General features: G+C 38.7%; 1 protein-coding gene across 6 annotated transcripts in view; it reads right to left on the bottom strand.

The window, feature by feature from the left end:
• ptprz1a (protein tyrosine phosphatase receptor type Z1a) overlaps window positions 1–7,907 on the bottom strand; it is a 68,721-nt gene extending 60,814 nt beyond the window's left edge. For 2 of the 6 annotated variants that reach the window (XM_051884585.1, XM_051884584.1), the window contains exon 1: window positions 7,548–7,907. In XM_051884585.1, coding sequence (XP_051740545.1) covers window positions 7,548–7,611 — 64 coding nt within the window. In that variant the 5' untranslated portion in view covers window positions 7,612–7,907. The remainder of the gene's footprint in view (window positions 1–7,547) is intronic. The other 4 variants (XM_051884583.1, XM_051884586.1, XM_051884587.1 and 1 more) reach the window with 4 other exon arrangements.
• Between the last annotated feature and the right edge of the window lie 8,864 nt (window positions 7,908–16,771).

Genomic DNA, 16,771 nt, shown 5'->3' with positions numbered 1-16,771 from the left:
CAATGTCCTTGAGTGACAGTCAAACATTTTAAAGCATTTTGTAAAATCTCAACCCTAATAGTCATCACCTGACTAATGGGATGTGTATGCATTTTGTTAAACTGTATATATTAAGATTTGGTAAGTAAATTATAATAATTTACATTTTTGGGTGAATTATTCATTTTAAACTATCCAGATTTGCAGTCCTCAGAGGACATCATAAGAGGAAAGTAACTCATCACTGTCAAAAATGCCTGTAAATCTTATAAGAGCCTTGATTGTGAGAGAAGCTCTTGCCCTGGTCTTCGTCCCATTTGAGTACCATCTGGGGGAGATCAGCAAACCACCCACAGCTCACCCACCAGCTGTCTCCTTCTTACCCAGATGTGGATCTGTGTCATCTGCCTTGGATAAGAAGGGACCTTCAGTGTTTATGTGATCAGAACAGTTTGCTTATATGATCAAAGCTAGCCTTCTAGTATCAAAGTCAAGATGTCTATTCAGTAACCGACAGTGTATATAGACTTTCTTGTGATCAGTTAAGTTTGCAATTAAGATCTGTCCCTTTTGTCTGAGCAGATGATTGCCTCATGGGCGACGCTCTGACAGGTGACCAAAGTTCAAGTCCTGGCACGCAATCGTTTCCAATCCTGTAGCCCTCACTCACTCACTTTGTTGTTTCAATATAGACAAAAATATATTAAAAAAAGAAGAAGAAGAGCCGATGCTTTAATTACAGGAGGTAATTTTGTAAGATGAGACTACAGCCAGAATACCAGACAGACAGACATACAGACAGATAGATAGATAGATAGATAGATAGACAGAGAGAGAGACAGACAGACAGACGATAGACGGACGGACGGACAGACAGATAGATAGATAGATAGATAGATAGATAGATAGATAGATAGACAGAGAGAGAGACAGACAGACAGACGATAGACGGACGGACGGACGGACGGACGGACGGACAGATAGATAGATAGATAGATAGATAGATAGACGGACAGACAGACGATAGATAGATATATAGATAGATAGATAGACAGACGGACGGACAGACAGATAGATAGACAGACAGACAGACAGACAGATAGATAGATAGATAGATAGATAGATAGATAGACAGACAGACAGATAGACAGATAGATAGACAGAGAGACAGACAGATAGATAAATAGATAGATAGACAGACAGACAGAGAGACAGACAGACAGATAGATAGATAGATAGATAGATAGATAGATAGATAGATAGATAGATAGATAGATAGACAGACAGAAAGATAGACAGAGAGACAGACATAGATTGATAGATAGATAGACGGGCGGACAGAGAGACAGACAGATAGACAGATAGATAGACAGAGAGACAGACAGACAGACAGATAGATAGATAGATAGACAGACAGATAGATAGACAGAGAGACAGACATAGATAGATAGATAGATAGATAGATAGATAGATAGATAGATAGACGGACGGACAGTTAGATAGACAGATAGATAGACAGAGACAGACAGACAGACAGATAGATAGATAGATAGACAGACAGATGATAGATAGATAGATAGATAGATAGATAGATAGATAGATATAGTCACACCTTAGTCACACCTCCTAATACTCCAGAGTGTTTCATCCTTGTCAGAAGAAATAGTATAACCCAACACTCTCAGAACAGTATACGATACGACCTTTTGTAGTCCTACACAGTCTTATCAATTATTAATCTTCGACCTTCTCACGTTCTATACAAACAGAATTGAAACTACTTTAAGAACAAAAGAGATTTAAGTAGAAAACACCAGCTGCTTTGATTGTCCTCTCTTTGGGTGCTCGCAATGACCTCAGACTTTATACTCACATAGTGTCAGAGACCGAAAGACTATATCATAGTGTCCAAACTTTACTTTGATTTGTATTCAGCATCCTCTCCAAGGTCCATTGAATAGGAGCAGAGATCTAGACCACACACCTCTAGCCTGGAAAAGAACAGGAAGGGATCTCAAGCATCTTAAGCTAGCACTCAACAGACCTGCTCTTGTTTTCTCCAATGGCAGACGGGAGTAGCTCTTTCAGTAGCATGACAGCGAACCCTAGTCTGCTGTCATTAATTAAGTGGCAAGTCAGGGATACTGACCCAACCGGCAGAGAGCCATAGGGGCCCCAACAGAGCCTGTCAATCGAGATGAAGATGCTGAGATTCCCGAGGGACAGAGAGAAAGAGATAGACTTCTAATAGACGGAGAGATAAAGGAAAATCTGAAGAGATGAGATAGCATAGTTGAATTTGATTTTTACATTTTATGAAGAAAATGTAAGCGGTGTTCGTCTGTGGAAAACTTGCATTGTGGTGTTAGGGTGTTCTGGGCGGTTGCCAGTGCCAAGGCATTGATATACTATTGCTATGGTGTTCAAAGAAGTTCTACGGCATTGCTAGGTGGTTGCTGAGTAGTTGTTAGCCTGTTGCTATGCCGTTGCTAGAGTATTCTGTATAGCCCAGTTTCCACAGCAGGAACTTTCCCCAGGAACTAGGGACTTTGGGGTGGTACTCGGTGTGTTTAGACTGCAGGGACCAGGGTCTAAATAAACTTCCGGATACAAATTTCCCCCTCAGAAAGTCCCTGCTCACAAGGTAGTACTTTTTCAAAGTTCAGGAACTTTCGGGGGTGGGACTTGGGCACTGAACATGCTGATTAGTTGAGCTCACGCAGCATTTTATTACAACCACCATTTTTAAAAGTCTGTTACGGTGCGTGCAGTAAAGCCTTTTTGTCCCAATTTGTCCCAGGAACTTTTTTCCCCAGAAACTTTTTTCCCCAAGACCTGTTGCTGTCTGCGTTTCCATCACGGTCTAAAGTACCGTGAAGAAGAGTCCGGTGATGTAGGACTGCACGTGACTTTCCAGTTCCCGCTGGATTTCGTACTCTGCATATAAGCTTAATAAGGCCTGAACCTCGTCGTCGGTCCATCAGTCGTATTTTTTAATCTTCATTGTTGATTTGAATAGCAAACAACTCTTACTGCACGCATCGCAACAGACTTTTAAAAATGGTGGTTGAAATAAAATGCTGCGTGGAGTCAACCAATTAAAATGCTGCGTGAACTCAACCAATCAGCATGTTCAGCACCCAAGTCCCACCCCCGAAAGTTCCTGAACTTTGAAAAAGTACTACCTCGTGAGTAGGGACTTTCTGAGGGGGAAATTTTTACCTGGAACTTCATTTAGACCCTGGTCCCTGTGGTCGAAACACACCCCAAAGTCCCTAGTTCCTGGGGAAAGTTCCTGGGGAAAGTTCCTGCGGTGGAAACGCGGCTTAAGAGTTGTTTGATATTCAAATCAACAGTGGAGTTAAAAAAATACGACTGATGGACCAACGACGAGGTTCAGGCTTTATTAAGCTTATATGCAGAGGACGAAATCCAGCAGTCCTACGTCACCAGACTCTTCTTCACGGTTCTTTAGACCGCGATGGAAACGCAGACAGACATTTTTTGTCTTTTTTTGTTTGTTTGTTTGTTTGTTTATACATAAAAAACTTTCACTATATGGACAAAAATAGTTGAAACATCCTTCAAATAATCATCTTTTGTTTTCCACATAAGAAAGACAGTCATACAGGTTTGGAAAGAAATGAGGGTGAGTAAATGAATTTATTTTTGTCCCTTTTATACACCCAGCAGTGCTCCACATAGGTGTCTGCAATAACAGGAAAGCTTCTGACACTCTCAGTTCAAGTTCAGCACTCTCTCCCACACAGACAGACAAAAGTACCCCAACTCGCTCATCCATCCTTTGTGACATGAGAGCACCACCATTGGGACAGATCAGGGGCCCTTCTGAATGTCACACTCACATGTCACATACAATAAGACCCCCTTCCCAGTCGAGACACCCTACGTTGTTGCATGTCCACGAGCACCGGTCGCCTCTTGCCAGCCAGGCACAAAACAAATCGAGCAGCTGACAGCATAATTCACTAAGAGGGACTGGCCCAAGGCCATGGGCAGGATGGTGCAGAGATTTGGCTTGCCATCAGAGCCCCCCTTCACCACCATCCCATCCACCGCCCTGGTCCATTCAGCCTCGGCCCCTCCACTGTCTCTGGAAGGAAAGAAAAGACATGACTCGGAGCCTTAGTGCGTCCCTCCACATGCCTGAGTGAATGTGCTTGAGCCTAATACTGAATAATCTGTTCATCGAATGCCCCCGTTGCTGCCGTCGGGGGGAAATCTGCTCCTGTTTTCACAAGCAGATTCGGACAGGGGGTCTGGATGCCAAGCTGACCCAAGTGCCCACACCAAAGAGCAAAAAGAGAGAAAAACACAGACAAAAAAAAAAAACTGCTAGACACTTTTACAAACGAACACAAAGTCTGAATCAGTAAAGCACTCATTCAGAACAACGTGATTTTGTGTGTTATATCGATTTTATACAGTTAATATTGAGTAATTTACATTTTATTATGTCTGCTTTTGCTCTAATAAGGAACACAGTCCCATTTGAAGACAGTGTTTTTGGACGAATCTGTAAATGATTCAATGAATCACTCATAAAAAGCGTGTTTTGTTCCTGAATAAATCAGTTTTCTTCAACAAATTGGTTGAGTGAATGATTAAATAACTCGATTCATGAAAACAGTGGCTGAATTATATTACAAATTCTTTGTAAGAATTCTTTGCTGAATTAATCTATTTTGAATAAATCTGAATCACTCATAATTGTCAGTCATTTGTCTTCCTAAATAAATCGGTGTCCTTGAAAGAGTTGCTTGACTGAATGATTCAATGACTCAATCATAAAAACAGTGGCTGAATTTAGAAAAACATACCATATTGATAAAAGTAATATAGTATGGTTGTATGCTATTCTGAACTGAGCCAGTTTCATTTCCTAAATGAATCAGTATTTTTAAAAGAATTGGTTGAGTGAATGATTCTGTAACTCACACATGAAGAGAATCACTTGTTTAATTCCTGAATGAGTCGTTTGCTGAGTTTGAAACCGCAAACTAGCATACTACTCTTACTATTTCTGCCATAGAAAGATATTATAAAGGCAGTATGAGTACTAGTATGTGGTTCCGATTTCAGCGTGTTTCATTTCCTAAATGAATCATTGTTTTTGAAAAAAATGGTTGAGTGACTGATTCTGTGACTCATTCATTAAGAGAGTCACTTTGTTTCGATCCTGAATGAATCAGCGTTTTTGAACAGATTGAGTAAACGGTTCAGTAACCAGAGACTGGTGTGATGATTTAACCTGCAAAAAAAAAGTCAATGAAGACAATGACGGACAGTTTGTCTAAAACAGTGCAAATTCAGATACGTAGAGCGAACAAAACAACTTTCCTTTTCTGCTGACATCACTAAGGCCATCCAGGCTATTGGATAACGTAGTCAAACAGATATTTAGTTTTAGCAAATTTGCGTTCACCATGACTCTATTATGTAACACCCATTTTTTACAATCCAATTATCCTGATGTATAAAATGAAGTCCTTTTCCTCATTACATCCTGTTTTACCATGGGAGAGGAGCATGTACTTTAGGACTGAAAAATGACACACTTCACCTTTAAGCACAAAATGGTTGTTCTGCTCGGACACTAATTGGGGCATGTAGTGACACACACTGCCACACGTCCCTCACAGGTGGACACACATGAGGCATGTGGCAGGGGAGGGGCCGTGTGAACCCCGCACTGACAGCTTTACAGTCCACAACTACCATCTGTCACAAGCCCAAGACCCAACAAACAACACAGGGACTTCCTCAGTGGAAAAACAGAGCAGTGCCAAAAAAGTGTAGAAGGGAAAAAAAGTTGTTAGCTATAGTACAGCACTTGAGAAGACAGATGGTGAGAGAGAGAGATTCATTCACTAGATCGCGTCCTAAAGATTCAGCCCTTCCTTTGTGCCACACATTTCATCACAGCATCATTTAGAGCACCAAACCAAAAAGAAGAAAAGTAGTAAGGGATGAGAAAGCAGCTGAGCCCCCTTTTTTTTTTTTTTAGCAGGTACCGGTTGGCTATCCCAGTTCACTAGCTGACTTACAAAAGGGCTTTTTCCAAGTCTTAAGTAAAATGGCTTTGGCCAGCTTTTAGAGGCTTTGTCTCAGACGGCATCCAAAAGATTAATCCAGGCATATCAGTCGCCTCCTTGGCACTTCGGAACAGAAAGCGGACAAAATAATGAGCCTAGAATTGAAGTCTAAGTTTGTATAAGCATTTGCCTCTTTCTACTGAACTGCATGGGGGCGATTTGAACAATACTGGCGTATGTTAACTTTGAGCCGAGTCACATTTCTTCTCATAGGGTACTTGAACTGTGCAACAAACCAAATCTAAAATAGCAGACACAAAAAGAAACAGCCATAGCCACTATCATTTCTATAATTATTTCTTTAAAAGTTTACAACAAAAAGCCATTTTAATGGTAAGATAAAGTATTAATACCTCCTCAAAGGTGAACTAATTAATTTTTTTTCAACTCTTATTGGTCTCAATAGTGTCAGTGGTTTTGGACTACACTGACACCTGCTGGCCTGGATGAATGAAATTTACTAACTGCTGACTATTCACACCGAAGTTGTTTATTTTCTCTTTCTTTTATTTATTGTTTTGTCTGTTTTCTCCATCTCATACCATCCTTATAATCGACACCCTTGGAATCAATCTCAACTAAATTTTGCCTGTTCCTGGTGGTTGCTGCATTAATTACAGTTAATGTTAGTAGTAGTGGTAACTTGGCAAATTACTTAACACCACTGGTCATGTGATCTCAACATGGCAATGACAATGAAGGAGTATATATATATATATATATATATATATATATATATATATATATATATATATATATACACATTCTGGAATGTAAGCCCCTCCCCCTACAAAATATTTTCATTGATTTTAAAGGTTTATCATTATTTTTTGTTGCCATACAACTTTATTGCAATATTTTCTGTCAATTCGATTTAATTTTTGAGTGTAAACTTGATTTTGTTCAAAATTTACAGAGATTGAAAACTTAGCACTGCACATTGTGACTGGCATCACGAAAATTATAAAGCATCAATTAAATTTAAGTTTTCGATTTTAATGGTTTGAAATATTTTACAGTGCAGAAAACTGCATCACTGGATCAGATTATGAACTTAAAGGTTGTTTATGATTATACAGCAGCATATGCTCAGACTCTCTATGTCCACAACATATTTCATGCTCTCTTGTTCATTATTGACTGACTATACAGTACAGTAGACACTTAAAATAACGTAAATTGCCATGATATGCCTCATTGTGAATCAATGAGGCATATGAAACACAATCAAAAAAGTGTTTTTTGGACATAAATCACGTTTTGCTAGAAATAAATCCTGTTTAAAGTTTGAACCTCAAGTTCAATAGAAATTTGCTTGGTGTGCAAACTATAACACCCAGCACTTTACGCACCTGAACAGCATTCTATATACTATAATCATTTATAAGCCCAATAATGAAGGGTTTATTAAAAGCAGATGAAGTAACCCACAGATTCTGATGTTTTACATACCTGTGTTACTGAAGAGTGCGATCTGCGCAAGAAAGAGTGCGCATCTCGTCGCGAGCGCTTCCATTATTCTCTAAATGTGGAGAAATATTGCTGGAAAGAGTAGCCTAAACAAGGTGAAGACGAGCGCGTCGACAGAGGAACTCCTCTCCCGAAGAGCCGGAGGGTATCACATTGGTTGGGTAACAGTAGGAGATGCCCCCTTCAGCGGTCAGATCCACTCCACTCTCCGCTGTATCGATGTGCGCGCGTCCGGATGAAACGCATCGCCTGGCGCACCGTGAGTTCGGCTGGATGTGCGCGCGCCGCCCACAGACCACCACACAAAAAAGTTTGGTAACACTTTCTATAGCGACTCTATATACAACGTTTTATAAAGGTATTCATATAAATAAGACTGAAATCAGTTATGTCTTTTCATTCAATAACATCAATAATTTAACCACAGACTATAATGAATTATATGTTAAAGGTGCGATTATGCTATGAAACTGTGTTATTTATGAAAAGATCTAATGTGTTACAGTGTATAATGCAGTAGTAATTTCTCATACGATCGATGTGCTATCATTTTTTTAAACATCCAAATGTACATGGTTAGCCTACCATAAAATTGGATGTTTATTTAAGCAATAGCCTATCACAGAAGCAAGTGTGCTGCTGTACTAAAAAATAAGCAAGGTTGTGATTTGGCAGGTGCACGATTGGGTGTGTTGTTATAAACAATAGGCTACATAGATTGTTTTAGGCCTACACCAATTCGATAAATAAGGTGATAATGTTCATTAACTCTCATTTCAGACAAAACTTGGCTAGTTAGTTCAGGATATTTCTTCTCAATCAATGAAATTTGTTCCACATGACGTTTTATGTCAGTCTCACAGACTGAAAGCTGCTCTGGAACACTATAAAATGGAGCGGACTCGAGACAGAGGTTTTCCATACCCGCTTAAAGGGGTCTGTGATCACTCCACTCCGGGTTTTCCATTTTCACTTTTGGAGCGAGAGAAAACACGCTCCGAACTTCAAAAAACAGCGCGTCCTGCTCCGCATTCACTCCGCACTCTTCATATCCTGAATTGAACACAGTGGGCACAGAAATGTGGAGTAAGGTGACCAGATTTCTGAAATGAAAAATGAGAACATTTTAGTTCAGTGCTCAATATATTATTGATATGTCCAATGCTATCTATGAATGTAAAAACGGGGAATAATTTTGATTCTTGTTTTTTTTTTTTTTTTTAAATCTTGGCAAATGTAGTACAGTGATAAATTATGGTATATAATACAAGTCACAGTCATTAATATGAAAACGTTTATCATATATTTTTATATATATAAGCACATTTATCAAAAATATACAAAAAAAAATAGAACTTTTATCAAATTTGAGCACTGGACATCATTTGTTTAAATTCATTATACAATTTCAAGGAATATGTATGAATAGGTAAGGTATTATAATTTTGCTTGTATTTCAACATTTATAAGACATTATAAGATACTGAGACATTATGAGTGCATTATAATTAATTTTGAATATATAAAATGTATTTTATAGATTTTATAGATTTAGTATGTGAAGTTATCTCAAAAAAAAAAAAATCTTTTTTTTGTCAGTTTCACTTGTTTTAAACAAGGATTTAAGAAATAACTAGACTTCAAGCATTAAAGGATTAGTTCACTTTCAAATGAAAATTAGCCCAAGCTTTACTCACCCTCAAGCCATCCTAGGTGTATATGACTTTCTTCTTTCTGATGAACACAATCAGAGTTATATTAATAAATATCCTGATGCATCCGAACTTCATAATGGCAGTGAACGAGACCAACGAGTATGAAGCTGAAGAAAGTGCCTCTATCCATCATAAACATACTCCACACGGCTTCGGGGGGTTAATAAAGGCCTTCTGAGGCGAAGCGATGCACTTGTGTAAGAAAAGTAAACTATCTAGCTTCCGCCAGACCGGCTTCCATATTCAACTCCTCTCGCAGTTCAAAACGCTTATGCTACGTCCTATGCCTTCCGTATTCAGCTTATAAAAAAAGCTTAACTGACGCGGCATCAGTTGCGCTTTCTTCCTAAGCTGAATATGGAAGGCGGTCTGGCGGAAGTTAGATATTTGACTTTATAACTTGTTAAATATGGATATTTTTCTGATGGTGCGTTCACACCAGACGCGAATGAAGCGCTAAGCGCGAGTGATTTACATGTTAAGTCAATGCAAAGACACGATAGACATCCTGCGGCATGAATCGAGCGTTTCGGGCATTTGACGCGCGTAACGCATGATTCGCGCGAACCGTGCGAGTTGAAAAATGTGAACTTTGGCGAATATTTGCGCCGCGTTAACCAATCAGGAGCTTGCTCTAGTAGTGACGTGATTACGACGTAGCGAGCGGAGGCAGAAATCCGAAACAACAATGGAGGACAAAATCATCGTCGCTGTATGTGGATACCCGGAGCTGTGCGATACATCTTCGTACTTTTATAGAAACTGGAATAAAAAGGATCTTGCTTGGAAGAAAGTGAGTGAGGAGGTTGGACAATCTGGTAAGTTGTAAAAAACGCTCTTTACTCAATTTGAGCTATATATATACATATTGAGACTACAAGCTAGCTAAAGCCGGCAAATTGAGCTTATTCGCCGTATTTTACAACTACTTTCCCGCTGACGAGTTGATGTGTTTATTCGCGTCTGTTGTGAAGTGAATTTCACGCACGAATGAAGCGAGTAAACTCAAAATGTTCAAGCGTCTAACTACGCGTGAATAACGCGATTTATTCGCGCAAGTCACGTCTGGTGTGAACGCCCCAGTACACAAGCACATCGCTTCGCTTCAGAAGGCCTTTATTAACCCCCCGGAGCCGTGTGGAGTATGTTTATGATGTATGGATGCACTTTCTTCAGCTTCATACTCGTTGGTCCCTTTCACTGTCATTATAAAGCTTAGATGCATCAGGATATTTATTAATATGACTCTGTGTTCATCAGAAGGAAGAAAGTCTTATTCACCTAGGATGGCTTGAGGGTGAGTAAAGCTTGGGGTAATTTTCATTTTAAAGTGAACTAATCCTTTAATTAATACAATTCATTTTTTAATTGTTAACAGAAATATTTAGTGTGAATTTATAAATGCATAAAGCAACAACCACTAAAGACCAAGGTGTTGCCAATATCCATGTAAATATCAGTGACCTCTTAACTTGGGGGAATAAGTATGGTTAAGTAAAACAGTAGCTAATGCATCATCAGTGACCCTGAAAACAAGATGTTATATGGATATTTGCAGCCTTTTATGCACATGCACCCCCTGGGATGCACACCTTCTTGTCCTGGTTTGAAAACAGCCCTCAAAGAAATACCCCTGCACTGCATTTTAACATGTAAGGAGATTATGGAAAATGTGATTATCTGATTTCAAAAGGTCTGGTACATATTTGTTTTTAAGAAAGAGGTTCTGTTAAAGGTGTAACTGCTTGAATGAGATATGTACTCCTTAGGGATCAGCATGTTCCTTGGTTCATTTGTATGAACAAGATTTGATTGATGAGTCATGTTGACTGGAACTAGGCTAAAGTACAGAATGTTTGTAACTAGACTGATACTTATTTTCTGTTGTACAATAACTGTTTGCTGTGTTTATTATTACTCATCAACATTCCTATTTATCATCATGCACCAAAGCACAGATGGCTCAGTTTTATGCATACATGTTCATTCCTGCATACAGACATGAACATGATTATTTGTCAAACTATTTTTTAATCACACTGAAGGTAATAAATATATTATTTTCAGCATGTTCAACAGTCACAGCAGGCCAAACACTCTTCAGAAGTAGGTTCTCTCTGAAGGCTGCTGAAGAAACTTGGCTCAATTTAATAAGAAGCACAACTCATTAGACACAATGAGCTCAGATTGTTTAAACAGACACTGAATAAACAAACCACGACTGGCATCAGATAATGTAATTTTCAGATGCATCTTCAATGATTGCATGAAACTGGAAGTGCTTTTATTTTTTAATATTGTGTGTCTTTTGGTGACTTACACTCATTTCAAGGGGCATATATGGTTTACGGTTCAACTCAATACAAAAAATAGGGTCCAAAACTAGTAATATACTACCCATGTTACGCATGCAGAGACCATGTGAATACATTAACATAATTTACCAAGGATTATCTTTAATTTATGCAGAGTCTGTTCTTCAGTTGTAAAACTGCATGTTTCAAGGGGGCCCGCTATAAAACTGAGTTTACATCCATGGAGCAGCCATTGTTTTGTTTATGTGTGTATATATATGTGTGTATAATACTTGTTATAAAACCTAAAATTTCATCCATTAAAAAAATAAATAAATAAATGATGTGATCTTTTAATATGAGTGTCCTCTTAAAATGATTTTGATGTTTGACGCATTTAAGCTACCAGAAAAGACAAATGTAAAAATATAAATAATAATAATAATAATAATAATAATGTAGCTAAGACACTGTTAATAAATGTTTCTTTATAAATAATAGGCAGTTGTTCAAATTATGCAGAACAGAATTTAAAATTTTGATTACACAGCACAAATAATAAGTGCTGGTGTTCTGTTTACTTTCTTGTATACGAATTCAGAAAATATTTTCTGCAGTACGATGTGTCCAGTAAATTGCTGTTGGGCATATATGAATACGTCTAAACATGCCTTAATTTTTCCAAGAAAACAGGATTCCACATTCCAGAGAGTTTAGTGCTCCATAGCGATAACATTGCAAACATCCCTGAAAGCTAACAATACGCTCAAAGCTGTGAATTATCGCCTTTGTTGAACTTTGTGGAGTTCTACACAGTCCACCGCATGCATAGGGAGCATAAAAGATCAGAGTATACCTGACTGTAATGACTGCTTCCCTTTCTGACTCTTCATTATTGATTATCATTATTTAGGTCAACTATGCATCTTCTTTTAGATGTATAACAAAATACTTTATTAATTAAAGGGGGGGTATCACACACAGTTTCTGCCAATCTCATGTTAATCTTGAGTACATATAGAGTAACAATGCATCCTTCATATCTCCGAAAAGTCTCTAGTTTTGTCATATTTATAAAAGATAGATACGCTAAACTGAGTCTTTCCGAAAAAGCCGAGCTCCTGGAGGCGTGTCTGCCGTCAGTGCTGTGGGCGGAGCTAAAGAGTCACGAGCGCACGCAGCTTCTGCGTAGAGATCGTCTGCTAGCTGCGACATCATTATAAATACAAAGTGAACAAAAACGTTACATTATATGCACTTGCATGCCGATTGCCAACAAAACACAGACATCTGATGCAGCTTTACTCACCGCCCGTGATCTGCAAATCCAGCGCCGAACTGGGATTTATAAAGTATTCATCACCGAATTCCCGGGAACAAACAAACATACGTGCATAACTCCGTTGCTGCCCTGGAAAAACAAACTTCATCCTCTGTTCCCTTAACGCTGGGTTCTTTGGGAAGCTGAAAAAGGTAATCTTTCCCTCACAACCAAAAACACACTCCCTTGTTTACAGGAGCTGTGTCTCATTTCGGAGGCTGTGTCCTCCGGAGGTCACATTTAAAGGCTGAATACTTCATCAAGGATGTCATATTTAAGAAAAGTAACCATAATAAAATTGACAGATAATCATTGTGAGGTGTAAAAAACTGTAATTTCTTTCTTACGTTGCAATCTAACGCTTATTTTTCTTAAATGAGACTGCCTCGATGATGTATGCAGTCTTCAAAGGGTGCAGTCCCTGAATTGGGACACAGCCATTGTTGAAAAGTCTCTCGGCTTCCGTATCCCGAACGAAACGCGTTGATGGGCGTGCTCTTGCTCTTGTTCTGGGTGATGTGTGTGCGCACGCTTATCAGGGAGAAGTGCCTATATGAGGAACTCCGCCCTTTATTACGTGATAAAAAAAAACTTTCTGAATCCTGTACCGAAACCGGAAGTAGTGGATTTGGCACAGAAATACTCCGTCATACGTCCAACTCATGTTTTAAACTTTGGCCATGTTTAGCATGAGAATGCAACTCTTTAACAGTGTAAATAAGTCAGAATGCATGAAATAGCATTACACTCCCCCCCCTTTTAAAAGATGGAACATAGATATAGTTTTCACTTGCTGCAATGCAGCATAGATAGAGCTTCTTATTCATGTAAGTATTTTTGAAAGGGTACTAAAACAGCCCATTCCTGCCTCAGAAAATACAAAGACGCCTATGATCAGAAAATTCATTTTTAACGCATTATTACACAAAACGGAACTTGAAACATATTTAGGCTATATATAAATGACTATCACTTGGAGACCCGCCGCCTTCGACTATTTTAATGGTGAATGTACACTCAAAGTCTTTGTTACACATCAATATGCTACAGATGTACATATTTTATTGCTATTTGGTATGTATTGTTTTTATCATTGTGTTGTCGGAAGAATTAAAAAGCTTTTGTGCCTCGTGTTTGTGAAGTATATACAAAGTTCAGTCATGAAACTCTAACCGAGCGCTGATTGGTTCTTTCTATGCCGTGGCACCAGCCAATCAGAAGTAATTCCAAATCCACACAACCATATATATCGTACCCTAGCCTGCGATCGACAAGCTGCACAGTGTGAAGCGCTGTTATCCCTCCTCCTCCCCAGCACCAACTGTAGAGGTCTGCTACGGGGGTTCTACCATTCTTGCAGCAGCCTTTTCCTTGTTGTTTTCTTCGACTAAGCTGAACAAATTTGTATTTGCTCAGCAGCAGCAGCAGTAGCAGTAGCAACATCAGCAGCAACGTATCAGATCTCGTACGCCAAAATCAAGCCATGTATACTTCATGCCCCATGCCAATAAATGCTGGTTGAATTTAATCCACTCCGAGAGTTGTCATGATTGAAATAGGCATAATGCAAAAGGGTTTGGTGTAGTTTGGTGTAGGATTGACTATCTTGTTTTTTGGTGTTAATATAGAACTTGGTCTATTCCAGTAATAATACGGGATGCTATTGTTTTGGTGAAAGTCTGTTTCTCGGATCATAAAAATGTGTGCCCCCCTATGAAAACGAAATGCCCCTCCATTCTATATGTTCTGGCGATGGCCCTGTGTCAATTAACCTGGTCAGGAGAGGAACACTCACTCGAAATTATACAAGAAGGGGTGGGGATTGGTTGACTTGTTTAAAGTTAATTGCAACTTTATACATCACATTTGCAATTTTATGTCTCACATTTACAACTTTATATCTCAAATTTGGGACTTTACTTATCATAATTGCAGCTATATCTCATATTTGCAACTTTATATCTCACATTTACGACTTTATATCTCAAATTTGGGACTTTACTTATCACAATTACAACTACATCTCATATGCGCCTTTGTCAAATTATTGACTCTTTCACAGAATTTTGTAACCATTTCTAAAAACGTGACCTTATATTTGTTAAAATGTTACTTTATATTTCATATCGTGACTTTATATCTTACAATTGCAACTTTATATCTCACATTTAGGAGGTTGTATCTCACATTTGTTACTTTATATCACACAATTGCACTTTTATATTTCACATTTACAACTTTTTTAAGACTTTATATTTAAAAATGTGACTTTATATCTCACAGTTGCAGCTTTTTATCACATTTGAGACTTTATATCTGACATTTGCAACTTTATATCTTACATTTCAGACTTTTTATCTCACATTTGTGACTTTATATCTCACATTTGCAACTTTATATCTTACATTTCAGACTTTTTATCTCACATTTGCAACTTTACATCTCAAAGTTCTGATTTTATTTCATATTTTATAATATCTCGCAATTACCTTTTTTATTTTTTTATTAGGCAGAAATAGGTTTCCATATGTAACAGAAAGTTTTGCTAAATGATTGTTGTAAATTAACAAACTATGGCCTCAGTAAAATCATATTTTAATGGATTACTTGTTTAACTTTAATTTTTTAAACAATAAAATGACACAAAATATATCTAATCCTGTGCCATATTGCAGCCCTGGATAGTGGAGTTGATTAGAAGTTGGAGATCTTTTTTGGGATGTATTAGAATTTTAGGTCCTAATTTAAATGATTAAATTAGCTAAGTTTGTAATCTACAGGACTCTAGAGCTTCTCTTTAAAGCATACAGGACGTATATATACAGCATTAATCTCACACCAAACCCACACTGAAAAAAAAATTGGTGTACGATTTACTTTGAAAAAGTTTTCACTCAGACATTGAAATCAACCAATGATACACTAAACTGCAAGTACCACAAATGATGTGTTGACCTGCCTCTTTAACTCTCCTGGCACCTACATTGTCAAAAACTAGAGTCTGTTCGAATGTTAATGGAGTAACTTGCGTAATGGCAAGTTCGATATGAAGGGCAACAGTGTTTTGTCACTGAGCCAAAGTGAGGTTGAATGCTGGGAAAGTTGCTGATTAGGAAGCTCTGTATAGGGGGTTGTACCGAACTCTTCAAAGGCCACAATGCCTGATACGTTTTGGATGCAGTCGTTAAGCTTTCCACCACCACAGACCACGTTTTCCCTAAAACCGCCATTGCCATCTCCCACAATAATTTGGAAATTGCTTGGGTGCTAATCCAGTATCAGTGCTTTCAGAGTTTTGATGCAGCATCAGCATTGGAAATCCCGGAGAGCCATTGTCAGTTTGCGGACCCATGGTTACCATTCACACTTTATGAAGATTAACTGTCATTGTGCGGACCAGAATAAAACAAGGCCGGTGTGTACAAGTGTGAGCCCCATTTCCCAAACTCATTTTCCCCAGGTCCGGAGTTGTGTCCACTGCACCGTGGAGCTCTCTACATACCAGAAGCAGAACAAAACGCTCCTTCACAGGCTCGAACAGAGGCTTTAAATCAAAGTACTTCCAAATGACATCAGGTTCCTGGAGCCCTGTGAGAGAAAAGAGGAGAGGGAGCAGTGAGTGCCTTTTATCTGAGCTTCAGTGGCGCAGCCAAACCCAGACTCACGTCTCAGCCTCCCGATGGGGGACAGACGACACATACACACTCTGACACTCACACACAAACTTCGGATCTCAGCAATATGGGGACGAAAGAAAGGCGACGCGAGATGTAGACACTTTGACTCCATGCCTACCTCGCTTTTATCTGTCTCTCTCTGTCATTGCTTTCTTTATGTCACTCGCTCGCTCTCACTTGGTGTTTCTACTTCTCATTC

The sequence above is a fragment of the Ctenopharyngodon idella genome, chromosome 24 (genome assembly GCF_019924925.1).
Source record: "Ctenopharyngodon idella isolate HZGC_01 chromosome 24, HZGC01, whole genome shotgun sequence".
In the NCBI taxonomy this organism is placed as follows: domain Eukaryota; kingdom Metazoa; phylum Chordata; class Actinopteri; order Cypriniformes; family Xenocyprididae; genus Ctenopharyngodon; species Ctenopharyngodon idella.
This window is presented reverse-complemented; position numbering and strand designations above follow the sequence as displayed.